The sequence below is a fragment of the Triturus cristatus genome, chromosome 6, assembly GCF_964204655.1.
Source record: "Triturus cristatus chromosome 6, aTriCri1.1, whole genome shotgun sequence".
Classification (NCBI taxonomy): domain Eukaryota; kingdom Metazoa; phylum Chordata; class Amphibia; order Caudata; family Salamandridae; genus Triturus; species Triturus cristatus.
Window position 1 is genome coordinate 1,633,581,478 of NC_140589.1, and position 13,709 is coordinate 1,633,595,186.

At 42.6% G+C, this 13,709-nt stretch overlaps 1 protein-coding gene across 1 annotated transcript in view; it reads left to right on the forward strand.

The window, feature by feature from the left end:
- LRPPRC (leucine rich pentatricopeptide repeat containing) overlaps positions 1–13,709 on the forward strand; it is a 665,201-nt gene that overhangs the window by 333,227 nt on the left and 318,265 nt on the right. The window contains exons 19-20 of the mRNA XM_085612780.1: positions 4,926–4,982; positions 5,464–5,577. Coding sequence (XP_085468906.1) covers positions 4,926–4,982; positions 5,464–5,577 — 171 coding nt within the window. The remainder of the gene's footprint in view (positions 1–4,925; positions 4,983–5,463; positions 5,578–13,709) is intronic.

The following is a 13,709-nucleotide window of genomic DNA, read 5'->3' on the forward strand; positions in this document are numbered from 1 at the left end:
GGGACTCCGCACTTGGCTCCGGCGCGCTCCAACAACCCCCTTCTCGTCCCCGGGGATATATATATACTTGTCGCGGCCGCTCTGGCCGGTCCTCCGATTGGGTCCGGCGGCCACGAAGTCCCCGAGCTTGGCGTCTTCTCAGCGTCTCCGCGGTGCCATCTTGGGTACCCGCAGCGCGCCCGAGCGGCACTAGAGCTGTCAGCTCCTCGGGCTCCTCTACGGGTCTACATACCGCGGCAGCAACTGTGATCAACTATTATGGCCATCAGCGGGTGAAGTCGTGGTCTCCGAGACTGCAGGACACCGGAATCAGCGTTGGATGAAGCTTTCGTCCGGAGCTCGGCGAAAGCACAGCTTATTCGGCCATGGTGCTGGCCACGCCCCTTGAAGAAGTCATTGTTGATAGTGTCTATGGTATACAGTGCCAACGAATATTGTTCTGATGTTGACATTTCATATGGGTATAATCGTGCAAGAAAACAGCAGCGAGTAGCAGCTCTGGTGAGCGGATACTACAGAGCTTTTGGAAAGTACCTTAATGTATATGTTGTGTAACAAAAGTCCCTTTTTAGCCCTCGCCTGCGATGCAGCGCATGCGCTGCTTCGCCTTGGCGAGATCTATTGTCGTTGCTTTTGTGTCCGGCTTCTGTGGAAGCGGGGTTGGTGCCTGCCCTGTCGGCATTAGGCCCCGCCCACCCGGACTTGCCTTGCTCTGGCTTTTTATGAAGCATTCTTGGCGTTTGTTGGGGTCCGCCCTGTTCATTAGCCCCACCCACCTTGCTCGTGCGCGGCACCGCAGGCACGGGTCACCGTCAAGCACGATCTCGAGTGGAGTGACGGCGACCTCTCCTCAGCGCTGGCCCCGTCCTCGAAGCACACCAACATCTCCGGTATGAACCGTACTATATAAATACAGCGGGGCCCGAGAGATGACAACAGCCGACAGCTTGTTTAATTATTTTGCCGACTGCTTGTTAGACCTGACGGTGGTCTGGTAGGACCCGGCCCACTTAAAGTCCTGATTATTGCAAAGGGGTTGTAACAGTAACGTATAACTCGAGAGACCAAGTGTGCTAAATTAGTACGAGCCGAGGCTTTGCACAAAATGAAGCAGAGAACAAATAATGGACAAGCGGAATATTGTGTGTTATTCGCAAGCAGGAACAGTCATTTTCCACAAAATTATACATTTTACATGGCTTGCTATTGGGCGGTTGTCATCGCGTAAAAGTTTGTACTGGAGGGTGTCCTGGAGTTCAAATTACTTACAAGACCCGACTATCTCACCTTTGAGCCGTGATGGCGTTTTTTGCACGCGGGCAGTTCGTGACCTTATTGGCTTGCAACTTTTTATAAATATCCTGCTATATGCTTTTTTTCCTATTTGTACAACGTGCATGGGAAATGTTCACATGATGCTGCGTTTCTTGACTGTTGCACACGTCTATCTCTACCTCTTTCGCTCTCACCACACACGCACATCTAATTCCCTCTTCACCCACTCACCTCAGGAAGCACTAATGAAAGTTTGCAAGCTTCCATAACAGAAACAAGAGATTTACAGCACTGAGTGAAGCAGTGCAATTTGTTCTGCCCGCATACTGAACAGCTACCATGGAGGAAGCAGCATTGTGAGTTCCACCACACAGCACAAACAGCGTGGATAAAGGTGCAAGCCTGACGCCCCCTCCTCCCCCGCGCACCGTTGTATTAAGTGAATAATTGTTGTAACTGGTCGACAACTGGAATTGCAACCTGTCTACCTTCGTCCACGCGCTATACGCACATCACGGGCAGCCTCAGTGTCAGGTACTCCCTAGAACACGGATCACGACAGGAAGCAATAATGCACGTTTGCCTTATTCTCACTGAACAGTGCACAATGACGAACTACAACAACACGGGCAGTCATATGTAAATAAAATGCACCAATAGCAGATTATCGACACAGGTCAAGCATCAGCAGTGCATGTGCTTGAAATGGAAAAATAGAAGTGCTGGTACCCTGTAACGAAGTACCTGCGTGTTTCTGAGAAGTGCGTGTACTTCCCAATTAATAGCATTACGTCTCTCTTGAGAAGTGCTGATACTCTTCCTCTCAAAAAAGTGCTAGTACTCCGTACCGGTCAGTACCGGCACGTTTAAAGCACTGCAGCGCTAGATTCACGCAAATAGATTAAGTTGATGTAGCAGTACTTACTGCAAGCTTTACTCTCGCTTGTAATGTGTGGAGTAGAGAGGTGCAGTCTCATGCTTCTTCTGTTGCCCATACACAATGTCAAGGGAACTCATTTCGATGCATAGTGCGCAATATGTGAAATACAAATTTGCTGCATGTCTGGACATAAAGGGAGGCGTTGAAGCTGGATAATCAAAAGGCAATTATTTGCAAAGGAAACCCGGTCATCTGGCGAGCTCTGTTGTGCTGGTGATGCCCCTTCATGAAATCTTCAGATCTGACATGCCTGTTGAAGCAAGGCAGTGTCCGGAGGGGCACTTCGTTGCATCCTCCGTTTTATCTTTCAAACGTGTCGGGCGATTCCCTTGATGCTCCGTGGGGCTAGTATTTAAGTCATTCTGACTGTTTTTTTTATTACAAACGTTTTTGGGGGCATGTGTGGTTTAAGTCCCCTTCCCTACCCCACCTCGGGAGCACAAGCCCTGAATTAGGTTTTGTTTCAAAGGCAACGTCCTTTAGACCTCAATTTTTGCTAGTCCCTTTGGAGACAGTGCCAAAAACCTCTACTTTATTTGCATAGAGTACGATAATACTGCGATGGATGCCAATTTCCTTAGCGTCTTAAGCATACTAAACAGCCTTAAGCCACTGACCGTTATTGTTAACCCCTTTGCTGTTGAGGATTTTCCACCCCCAGTCCTGAGACCTCTTGTATATATTTTAGTATATACTTTGGTATATATACTTTAGAATGTAGTTTAGTATATACTTATGTGTATGTAGTTTGTGGGCTCTGGAGATCAGCGCTAGGAATTGTCTTGATGCCTCCACTCCTCCCTCCCCTTATACGCACCCCCCCCCCCCACCCGCGCTCCACACCGGTCCAGCCCCTGCACACTTTGCGTGAGATTTCGGTTTCTCCTGCTTTCATGTAGGTCCCCTGAAGCTGTGTGACCTTGAGCAAATTGATTTTGTGCTGAATGTTAGTGATGTCAAGTTCAACCAAATATTGCTTTCCCTCGAGGACCCCACAGGCCTTCTACCTAAGTGCACATTGGTTCCCGGCACAGTGTGTGATGTCATAATACACCCATCGCTTCTGCTCTGGGCCCAGTACATCTTGAGATCTTATGCACATAGTTTTCTATACAGGTGTAAGTACAGCGTGAACTTGCGGGAGGGGTGGGGTGGGGTCACACTTCTCTTGTACATATGCCCAGGATGGGCACAAACGCATTCTATGTACATAAAGGCGACAGAGTATATTTACTTTGTTCGATACTTAGTTCAAGCATCATCAACTCCAAGCGCTCATTCTAGAGAATTGGGCGGTAATATAAGATACGGATTGAGACATGCGGAAGTTATAATTTCCAAAACTCGACAAGCATCTCCACAATCCTAACCAGCCTACTGGATACTTAGGAGGATCGAGACGGTCGATCTAAATCAGCGCACATTCAAATTTTGACCTCTCAGCGGAGATCAAGACACAAGTGTGCCACACATAGTCAAGATATATAGACAAGAAGTATCTCGGTTTATGTACATGTGTGTACGGTTAAAGGATTTCGCAATCCAAGAGGAATGTGAAGAGGCGCGGTGCAATTTCAGGTTTAAAATGTCAATTATAAAGAATGTTGAAGTATTTTCTATGCAAGATATTTTTTTTAAAATAGCACATTTTAAAAATGTTTCTTTGCCACATTTTGTTTAATTAATAAACCAGGATGCTGTGAAGTTAGTTTAAGGGTACTTTAGATAGGATCCTGAGGGAGCAGCGCTTTTGGTGGGTCCCCTGCTTGATGAGGGTGCATGTGCCCACCATCTGTGCTGGCACTCTTCTTGTAGTAGTTTACAGCTGTCCTGCCCACCGTGCTCAGGGACCACCAAGTTGTCCTGCCAGGATTCACTCTCTTGGGCTCCACATCACAGCAGACGTGAGCGCCGAGTGATTAACTGACTGAACCACTCTTTGCAAGCAAAAAGCTATGGAACGTATAAAACTCGATATCAAAACTGCTCTTTGGCCCGCCCCCCAAACAGCCCCCTTAACCCTGGCTTTAAGTGGGATGACATTTTGGGGTTTCTCATAGGGGCGTTGCCCCTGTAATTAAGGGTGTGTCTTAAAAACACTTAAGCTAAAAATCAGTGCTTAGCACAGTGTGCTGCCCAACTGGTATTTTGCTGCTTCAGTCATTGCATCCAGATATATAATACAACAAGTAACATTAGACCTACATCAAGAACGTCCTGGGATCCTGAGGTAGGATCAAGATTAAACAAGCTTTTGCATTGCAATAGGTTTTTCATTTACTGAAAGTTTGACCTATTGGCGTTGCAAATAATAATGCAATGCCAATAGCTCAAACATTCAGTAAATGAAAAACCTATTGCATTGCAAAAGCTTGTTACAGGTGGAGGTTCCCTTGAGATCATAATGAGGGTAGCCTTTATTGTGGTAGTGTCGTTTGTAGCAGCAAAAACATGTCTGTATTTTTAAGGTGGTTCTTCAAAAGATACAAATCCTGGAAGGGCATAGAATATTTTCTAGAGTCAGAGTAGTATAGTGGAAACAAGCTCACTAATATTATGTACCTTAAGTGAGTGCTCTTTAATCATATTGAAGTGCTCTGTTGACTTCACTTCAGATGTGAAGTTAGTGTTGGTTTTGGTTTACCCATCTCATCTGGTCGCATTTGTTTATCTGTATAAGCCATATTTTGCATTTATTATTTTCTTTTAGGATGTACTCGTGTTGGTGGACGACGAAGGAAAACTGTCACCCAGTGATATCCCAAAGGTATTTGTGTGCTTACCTTTAGTTTATTTTCCGTTTTACCACAAAGCAGTTTAATTGAGATCACTGGGTACTTATTACAAATGATCGAATATCCTCCTGCCAATTTTTAGATTTTGAATGTTCAGGTGTGCTGTTTTAAGAAATATATTTTACGTAGCTTAATGGCTTTTTATTTGACGTTAGCCGCTCACTTTTAATTTTCTATTCTGTTGACCGTAAGAGATTAGTCCTAATATCAATGGAAATCACCCATTCAGAATGTTTTATTAGTGTATTGAGTCCCATCTTGCAACCCTAATCCATGTACACAAATGATTTCCGGAGTGCTGATCTCTGTTTTTTCAGTAACTGTCTCTCCCGCATAATTAGAATACCTTGCTATGTTCAGTGTTATGCTGAGATTTCCGTTTGGGTTTCCTCCGTTTCCCCACTTTGAGCAACTTTAATATAGAAAATATTTTTCTCTCAAACTTTTTGATAGACTCTTGGATTCAAAGCTCCTGAGTTGGAAGAAAAGGTGGAACAGCTGAAAGCAGAGAATAAACCAGTGGCAGATGTCTTAAAACAGCTAATTAATATACTCTGCAATGATGAGGTAAATGGCGTATCTTTGGAGATAGCGAGAAAAAACACTAATTTAAGCCTATGGAGAATTTCAAGAGCAAACTGTTACAATGGGGCTTATTGAAGAGTAACATTTTTAATATTGCTGGATTTAAAGTGTCCAAGTGTTATGTGGTGCCGTGTGATAGAATGCATGTAATGTAAGTAATTATTTTTAAAAAGTACCAAAAATATAGTTTTTCAATGCACATATGTCTCAAACATAACATTGCTCACACGCATGCACCTGCCTTTTCTAAAATCCAGTTGTATTTCCCAAAAAATAGACATTTGAGCCATGCAATGTTCAATACTCGGTTCAAAATCTGAAAACTAGGTTTGCAGAGTTTGCCAAAGAAAGTGAAGAAAAATCAGAATTTTGAAAGTACTAAGGAAATGCTTTACACATGATAGCTCTAGTGAAAAGCATAGAACATGCTGATCGGAAAGATTGGAAGCTGCATGTGAATACTGTGGAGTCACTGATTATTGTGTTTAGCTAATTCAATTGCATAAACTTTCGGAGATATGAATCCTAGTATTTAAAAAGAGTGAAGAAGCTAGAGGTGGAAAAACCATACTGCTTCAGAAAATTCATCCAAAGACATTTGGTGGTGAAAGACGGAGAGGGAAGGTTCAATGCTGTGGCTCCAGATATGAAACTGGAACAGACCATGTTGAGATCACATAAAAGCTCCAAGGGAATTGTAGGTCAGACACGTAAAAGTGAATATGTTGCTCAATGGCAGCTAGATTACCACAAAGTCCTTTCTATTTGCAATGTTTTCAGAGATGACAGATTCAAAATTAATGGACCATTGTCAAACTGGTCCTCACCACGAACTTGTGGGAGAGGGGAACGTTTTAATAAACTTGTTGACAGCCTTCTTTAGTTCATGTAGCAGCACGAATGACTGAGCCTGTGCGACTACACAACTTCTTGATCAAACAATATGCGGATAACTATATAAAGTCACGTCTGCTAGATGTCCTGAAACATGGATCAAAACTTTACACAGAACCTAAGCAGGAGAGATTTGTATTGAAAGAAAAAGCTGTTTTGACATAATCACTAAAGCTAAACTTCCACGCTTTCATTGCCTTGGTAAAAGTTTCGTTCAACCATCCACTACAAAACAGGTTACAAAAAAGAACTTTTGCAGGCACCTAGATGGATGTAACAAAAGAAAGGTGTGAATTTATCAAGGACATTCTGTTGCATGATCTTCTTCCAACAAATGCATTATTGTTGGAAATGCAGCAACCAAACTCGTACAAGAGCTCGAAAAAAATTTCACCTGGAGAATTTCAATTTGAAAAGGTGTTCTAATTGAAAACTGCTGTTGTCGTGGACTCTATGTCAATTGTGAATGGTCAAGATTTCATCTCTGAAAAACTTCGGAGAGGTCATTCAGACTGTCCTACAGATATCTAAGTCAGTGTGCACCTTGCAAGAATTGCAGTTTTTTTTAAATGTAATGTTGTCTTGAACTATTTGTCAAAGAATGTGAGAGAATCAGATGAATGTCTACAAGTAGAACAATTGACCTTGCCTGCATTAAAAATTCGACACCTATACTGGTCATCAACATCGACCAAAATGAGCTTGGAGATATTAACGTGTTAAAACATTGCTAATGCTTCAGTGAACACTGAATTTCCAATTATTGTAAGTGGAATGAATTGTCAATGAGGGGTTGGTGCCTGCAGAGATATATTCAAAAGGTACGGGCAGGGCTTTAAGTGGGATGAAAAACTAGGGAGTCTTTCAAAGGGGCGTGGTCAGTGTAATTAGGGCGTGGCTTAAAAAAAACATAGGCTACAAATCTGTGCTCAGCAGTGTGTGCCGCCCGACTTGTATTTTGCTGTTTGTCATTACATCCAGATACATGATACAACAAGTAACATCATACCTACAAGTCAGGACTATTGGCTTTGTCAATGGTTGTTAGTTGCATAAGATAAATAAGCAGCAACTATGGCTTGTATAGAATATTGAAAATGCTTCCACTTAAAACCCTGGTAACACCACAGCAATGTTACTGCTCCTGAGTTTCAAAAAGAGAAGGGAACTCCAGAGAGAAAATGACTCTTTTTAAAGGATTTCCCTTCCCCTAGAATGCTCACCTGGCATGACGTCATGCCGTAACTTCGCCACTAGTGAGAAGTGAGCAGTGTGAGCACGTGCGCATCAATGTACCTGCTGTCACCCGAAGTCTGGGGAAAAAACAGACCACTTGTGTCGGGGCACAAAAAAAGAGCCTCGTTTCGAGGCCTCCTTTAAAAAACTGCTGGTGCTCAGCACCGGTGAGACCCCGCCCACTTAAAGCCCTGGGTAAGGGCCCTATTGTTTGAGAAGTTAGCAGCAAATTGAAGAAAGCTGATCTTTGTGTTGTGCCACATGTTGAGTGAGCTGTTCGAAATGATTTCAAATTTGGCCATTGTACTGTCAAATGACACAGATGTTGTTATTGTGCTATTTAGATTTGTTACAATGTTTATTAGTCAAAGATTGTCAGAGTTAATGGATATGTTATGAAACAGGTAAGAAAGGATACTTAATCTTGCATCATCTACTATACAATAAACTTGACCCAGAGATGCCCATTGTTTCTATCAAAGCACATATTCTTACTGGTGATGACACTATGAGCAAAATTGGAACACAGCTTGCAGCTTTAACTGCTGAACCTGTGATGTTTCTAAAGGTTTTTGCTGGAAAAGAAGAAGATTGTGACTTTAAAGACTTGGAAAAATACCTTGTGCGTGTGTGGAAAATAATTTTTGACTGTCACTCATTTGACAATCTTTGGTATAGTGAGTTCAAGAGATCAGACCCGCTAAGTGGCCTTCAACCGAAGTCCTATTCTGTGCATGGACACTTTAAAAGAACGTTCTACTTGACCAGAAAATGTGTAAATGTTTTGGATCATGCATATGTAAAGAAAGATCCATTTGAATTTGGTTGGGAAGATATTGATTGGGTGTAAAAAGCTACAAAATGTCTAAACCCTCTGCCCTCAGAGCTTACACGTACATGCAAAACCTGTGCTAAAGATGTCCTCATCGATATGGTCTTTTGAAATGTTCAGCATTCTGCAAATATACCACGATCAATTGCCGAAACAAAGTGAACTATAAAAATGTGTCTAAATCAGGAGTGATAAACATTTTATTTTCATATTCACATCATAAACATTGGTTTATATATAAAAGGATTAAAATCCATTATTTGTTTCATTTCTATATAGGGCTCTTCTTCCTCTATAATAAATGCCATTTTGAAAAATGGCAGAAGGGTTGCTCTGATGAGCTATTTTCTGTCTCTATAACACTACTTGACCCCAAAGCCTATGTTTTGGCACCAAAATAAAGTATATAGGTCTCATGGTTCCTGAAATATTACGTCATCACTGCAACACATCCAACAATTTTAAAAATGTCATACAGAAAAATTAGGTCCGGATCAGCAATTTCTACTCAAGCTACATTACTTCTCTAGTGATCCAAAAACACAAATCAAAAATGAAAATCTCTGTACAACAATTTTTTCATGGAGGTATATGAGGGAGGATGGGAATATTAATTAATTTTGAGGTTTCAAATACTCCGTATTAAATAGAATGTCTTGCAGTCATAATGTCTGAGAAGATAGCCTTCAGATAGCTAACAATAACCCCATGCTGCGCACAGCCTTAAGGGTATGGTGTGTGCGGTGAGGCTTTTGGGGGGTTTGTTTGTTTTTTCCATCTGGCTTCGGACCGGCGGGATTGGCGAATGACCTGCGTCCCTAGATATGCAAATTTGTATTCCTTTGATAAATACAAAACTACAGAACAGATTTACACCAAATTTCAAAAAGGTCGCTTTATGCACCAAGATCTACCTTTCTGCCAAATTTAGTAATTCCATTAAGCGGTTTGGGCTGCAGCTGTGTCTAAAAATTGCAAAATCCCTATAAACATTGTATGGGGAAAAGCGTTTTTGGCCCCCCCTTTTGCTCGACCCCACCTCATGACGAATCACCCCAAAACGTTCCAAACAGCAGCTCAACTAACTTGCGTACTAGTTTGAAAAGTTTGTGATGAATCGTCAAATGGCGCCAAAGTTGTTACCTAAACAAAAAGCACTTTGTCTACGGAAAAAGTTGGTCCTAACTATAACTACTTACTGGCTGTCACCAGTAGGATATGGAGATATATATATCACTGAAAAACCATGGGTTACAGAGACGTTCTAGTTAGGCTGAGATTATACATGCACAAAACCATAGAAATTCAGCACTTATAGTTACCTAAGCTAACTAGAATTAACACCCCCACAGTGGACTGCTTATGACCTCACATATTACATCACTCATGACTTGGTCAGTGACATCATCCAGTGATTGTGAGTGTTTTCTGAAAATTTGAATGTTAAACATATATATTAAGCTACTACAAAATTTAAATTAGTATACTTTGTATACTACTGAGTGATACTATTTCTAACATATATTATGTGGGTGACTGTGTATCTGTGTCTGAGGTGAATAAGTGGGTGTGTGAGTAGCTGTATGGGTTAATAAGTCAATGTGTTAGTAGCTGTGTGGGTGAGGGGTTGTCTGAGTGGCTGTATTGGTGAGTGAGTGGGTGAGTTGCTGTATGTGTGACTGAGTGGCTGTATGGGTAAGTGAATGGGTGTGTGAGTGGGTGTGTGAGTAGATGTGAGTGCTTGTATGGATACATATATGGGTATGTAAGTGGTGTGTGGGTGTATGAGTGGGTGTATAAGTGGTGGGATGGGTGAGTGAGTGGCTCTGTTGTAAGGCTGTATGGGTGAGTGAGTTGGGTGAGTGAGTGTCTGTATGGGTTAAACAAGTGGGTGTGTGAGTAGCTGTATGGGTGAGAGGCTGTGAGTGATTTTTTTGGTGAGTGAGTGGCTGTGTGAATAGATGCATTGGTAAGTGTGTGGCTGCATAGATGAGTGAGTGGGTGTGTGAGTGGTTGTATGGGTGTGTGAGTGGGTGGCCAGTGCCAAGATACTTGGTGATTGTGCGTTTTCTAAATTACTTACTTTATAAATTACTTACTATGAGTGGTTGCTTGGGTATTTGAGTGGTTCTGCAGATGATGTCATCAGTGATATCATTTAAGATGTCATCAGTGATGTTACGTACCATGGCATGAGAGATGTGATATGCGAGGTCATAAGCAGTGCATTGCAAGGTCGCAAGTTATAGTTAGCTCAGGTAACTATAACTGTTGACGTTCTATGGTTTTGCGCATATATAATCTGAGCCTAACTATAACGTCCCTGTAATCTGTTTTTTTCAGTGAATTTCATAGGTTTTTCAAATTCTGTTTTCAAAGTATTATGTCCCTGCAATGTCAACTTTCTTGAGTATGTACTTGTTGTAGTTTGGGTGCTGTTCTCCTTTTTACCTGCCTTTCACTTGAAAACCGTTTCATTCAGCTAAAGCCTTCTCCTATGTGCTACTTCAGTTTGCCTCTAAAATGGTTAGAGTGTAGATTGTGGGTCATAGTTTTGTGTTATGGGCCAGAGAGAGTGCTAGAAAGAGTGGTATTGACAGGGACTTGAGTTTACCTATTGTAGACATCACTTGGCTTGGCCAGAGAGGATTATAGTGCCATCAATTTCTGCCTTCAGTTGAAAGCATTGTGGATTGCCAACATCCAGACCGTATGATTGTGCACTGTGGTTGCAATGACCTAGGCACACTTACTGGGGTTGGACTGGAAATCCTAATGAAAAATACCTTTGGTAAATTAATGGCCCTTTTCCCACACACTTCTGTGGTGTTATCCAACATTTGCCAAAGGCAGAAGTGGTCAACTAATTCTGTCCACAGATAGACAAATCCAGGAAGCATGTCAATAAACTGTTTCCTTGGAGACCACAACATGGGCTCAAATAGTATAACAATTTATGCTTTGAAATAGACGATATATACAGAAAGTATGCAGCTTATTTCACAGAGAAAGACAACAGGGTGTTCCTCAACTTGAAAGACTGCATCATGTTTCATGTGTAGTTATTATCTACACACCATAAACACAAAGGCTCTATATAGAGCCACCTTTTTTCCTAAGCACGGGTGGTTCTTCTATTTAACCTGATATTATGGATCCACAAATGAAAAGCACACATTCAGTGCAAAGTACACTGAGGATTTTCTTGTATGGGTTTGTGATTGGATGTATGACTGTATATGGATCTGTGAGTTGGTGTGAGTGCCTGTGTGAGTCTGCGTGGGTGTGCGTGTCTCTTTGTGGATCTGTGAGTGGGCGTGTGGGCCTGAAAATGGGTCTGTAAGTGAGTTTGTGACTGCCTAAATGGGTCTGTGTGCGCTTGCATAGGTGTGTGAGTTGGTATGCAAGTGCTTGTAAAAATCTGTAAGTGGATGCCTTGGTCTTTAAGTTGTTATATGAGTACCTGCATATGTTTGTGAATGGGTGGGTGAGTGCTGGCATAGATCTATGAGTGGGTCTCTGAGTGCCTGTGTGGGTCTGTGTGTAGATTTGTTAGTGCCTGCATTGATATGTGAGTGGATGTATGAGAGCCTGCATGACTCTCTCAATGGGTCTGGGACTGCCTGTGTGTGTCTGAATGGGTGTGAGCGCCTCTGTGGGTGTGGAAGTGTCTGAGTGAGTCTGTGTTGGTCTGTGATTGGGTGTATGAGTGTGAGTGAGTCTATGAGCGGGTGGGTGTATAAGTGTCCGAATGGGTCTGTCATTAGTTTTGTGGGTGTTTGAGTTTGTGTGGGTCTGTTAGGGCCTGTGTGGCTCTGAGTGGGTGTGGGAGTGCCAATGTGGTCCTGTAAGTGGATGCAGGGGTCTGTGGGTAGGTGTGTGAGTAACTGCATGGGTATGTGTGTCTCGGAGTACCTGCATAGGTCTAGAGTGGGTTTCGAGTGCCTGTGTGGGACTCTGAGTGGGTGTGAAACTACCAGCAAATAACTTTAAGTGGGTCTGTGAGTGCATGTATGAGTATGTGAGTGGGTGTTTGTTTCTCTGTGAATCTGTAAGTGGATGTAAAAGGGCATGCATGAGGTCTGTTAGTTGGTGTGAGTACCTGCATAGGTCTGTAAGTACGTGTCTGAGTAGGTCTCTCAGTGCCTACATAGATTTGAGTGGGAGTGTGAGTGCCTGCATGGCTCTGTGAGTGCCTATGTGGTTGTCAGTGGATATAAGAGTGCATGTATGGATGTGTGAGTGAATTAATGTGTTAGTGGTTGTGTGTGTCTGTAAGTGGGTGTGTGAGTGCCTATGTGGGTGTGTGAAGGGCTCTGAGTGCTTGTATGGTCAGTAAATGGGTGTATGAGTGCCTGCATGGATCAGTGAGTGAGCGTGTCAATGCCTGTGTAGGTCTGTGAGTGGGTGTGAGTGCCTGTGTGGGTCTGTGAGTGTCTATGTGGGTGGGTCTGTGAGTGCCTGCATGGGTCTGTGAGTGGGTGTGGCAATACCTGAGTAAGTCTGTGAGTGCCTATGTGGCTCTGTGAGTGGGTATGTGAATGCCTGCGAGGGGTGTGAGATTTAATAACATATCTACTTGTCTATAGGGTAGGGTGCTTCATATATCTACTTGTCCTGTTACAAACCCCACTTGTCCCGTTAGTGCCATGTAATTCGGTGACAAAATATGGCAGCAGTCTCCTTACATAAGAGCTCTGATATAGCTTCTCTGATTATGCCAGGGCTCATGCCTTAGTAGAGTTTGAATACTAGCAGTTCCCTTATGTTGTCATTTTTACGCAGATCTTCGGGCTGAAGGTAGTGGTAAGCAATAGTTCCAGGGCTGGATTGACCTGTCTGTGCAAACCTACTAACTTGCATCTTTTAAGAGTTTTCATCAACTCTTCTCTTATCTTTCCCCATACTGAGAAATGTTGGAAATATACTCCTGACAATGGCAGACGTTAAACTTCTTCCATGGTTGGGGAAAAAAAGTGGTTGGAGGGAAAGTGAACGTGCAAACGCTCATACTTTCACATGCATATTTTCTCATGCTAAAATGCAGTTCACAAATATTTTCTAGGAGTTCAATTTCTTTGCCTACTTATGTAAATTCTTGTGAATTCACAAAAGCTGTATACCTGTACCTAATGCAAGGACATATATCATG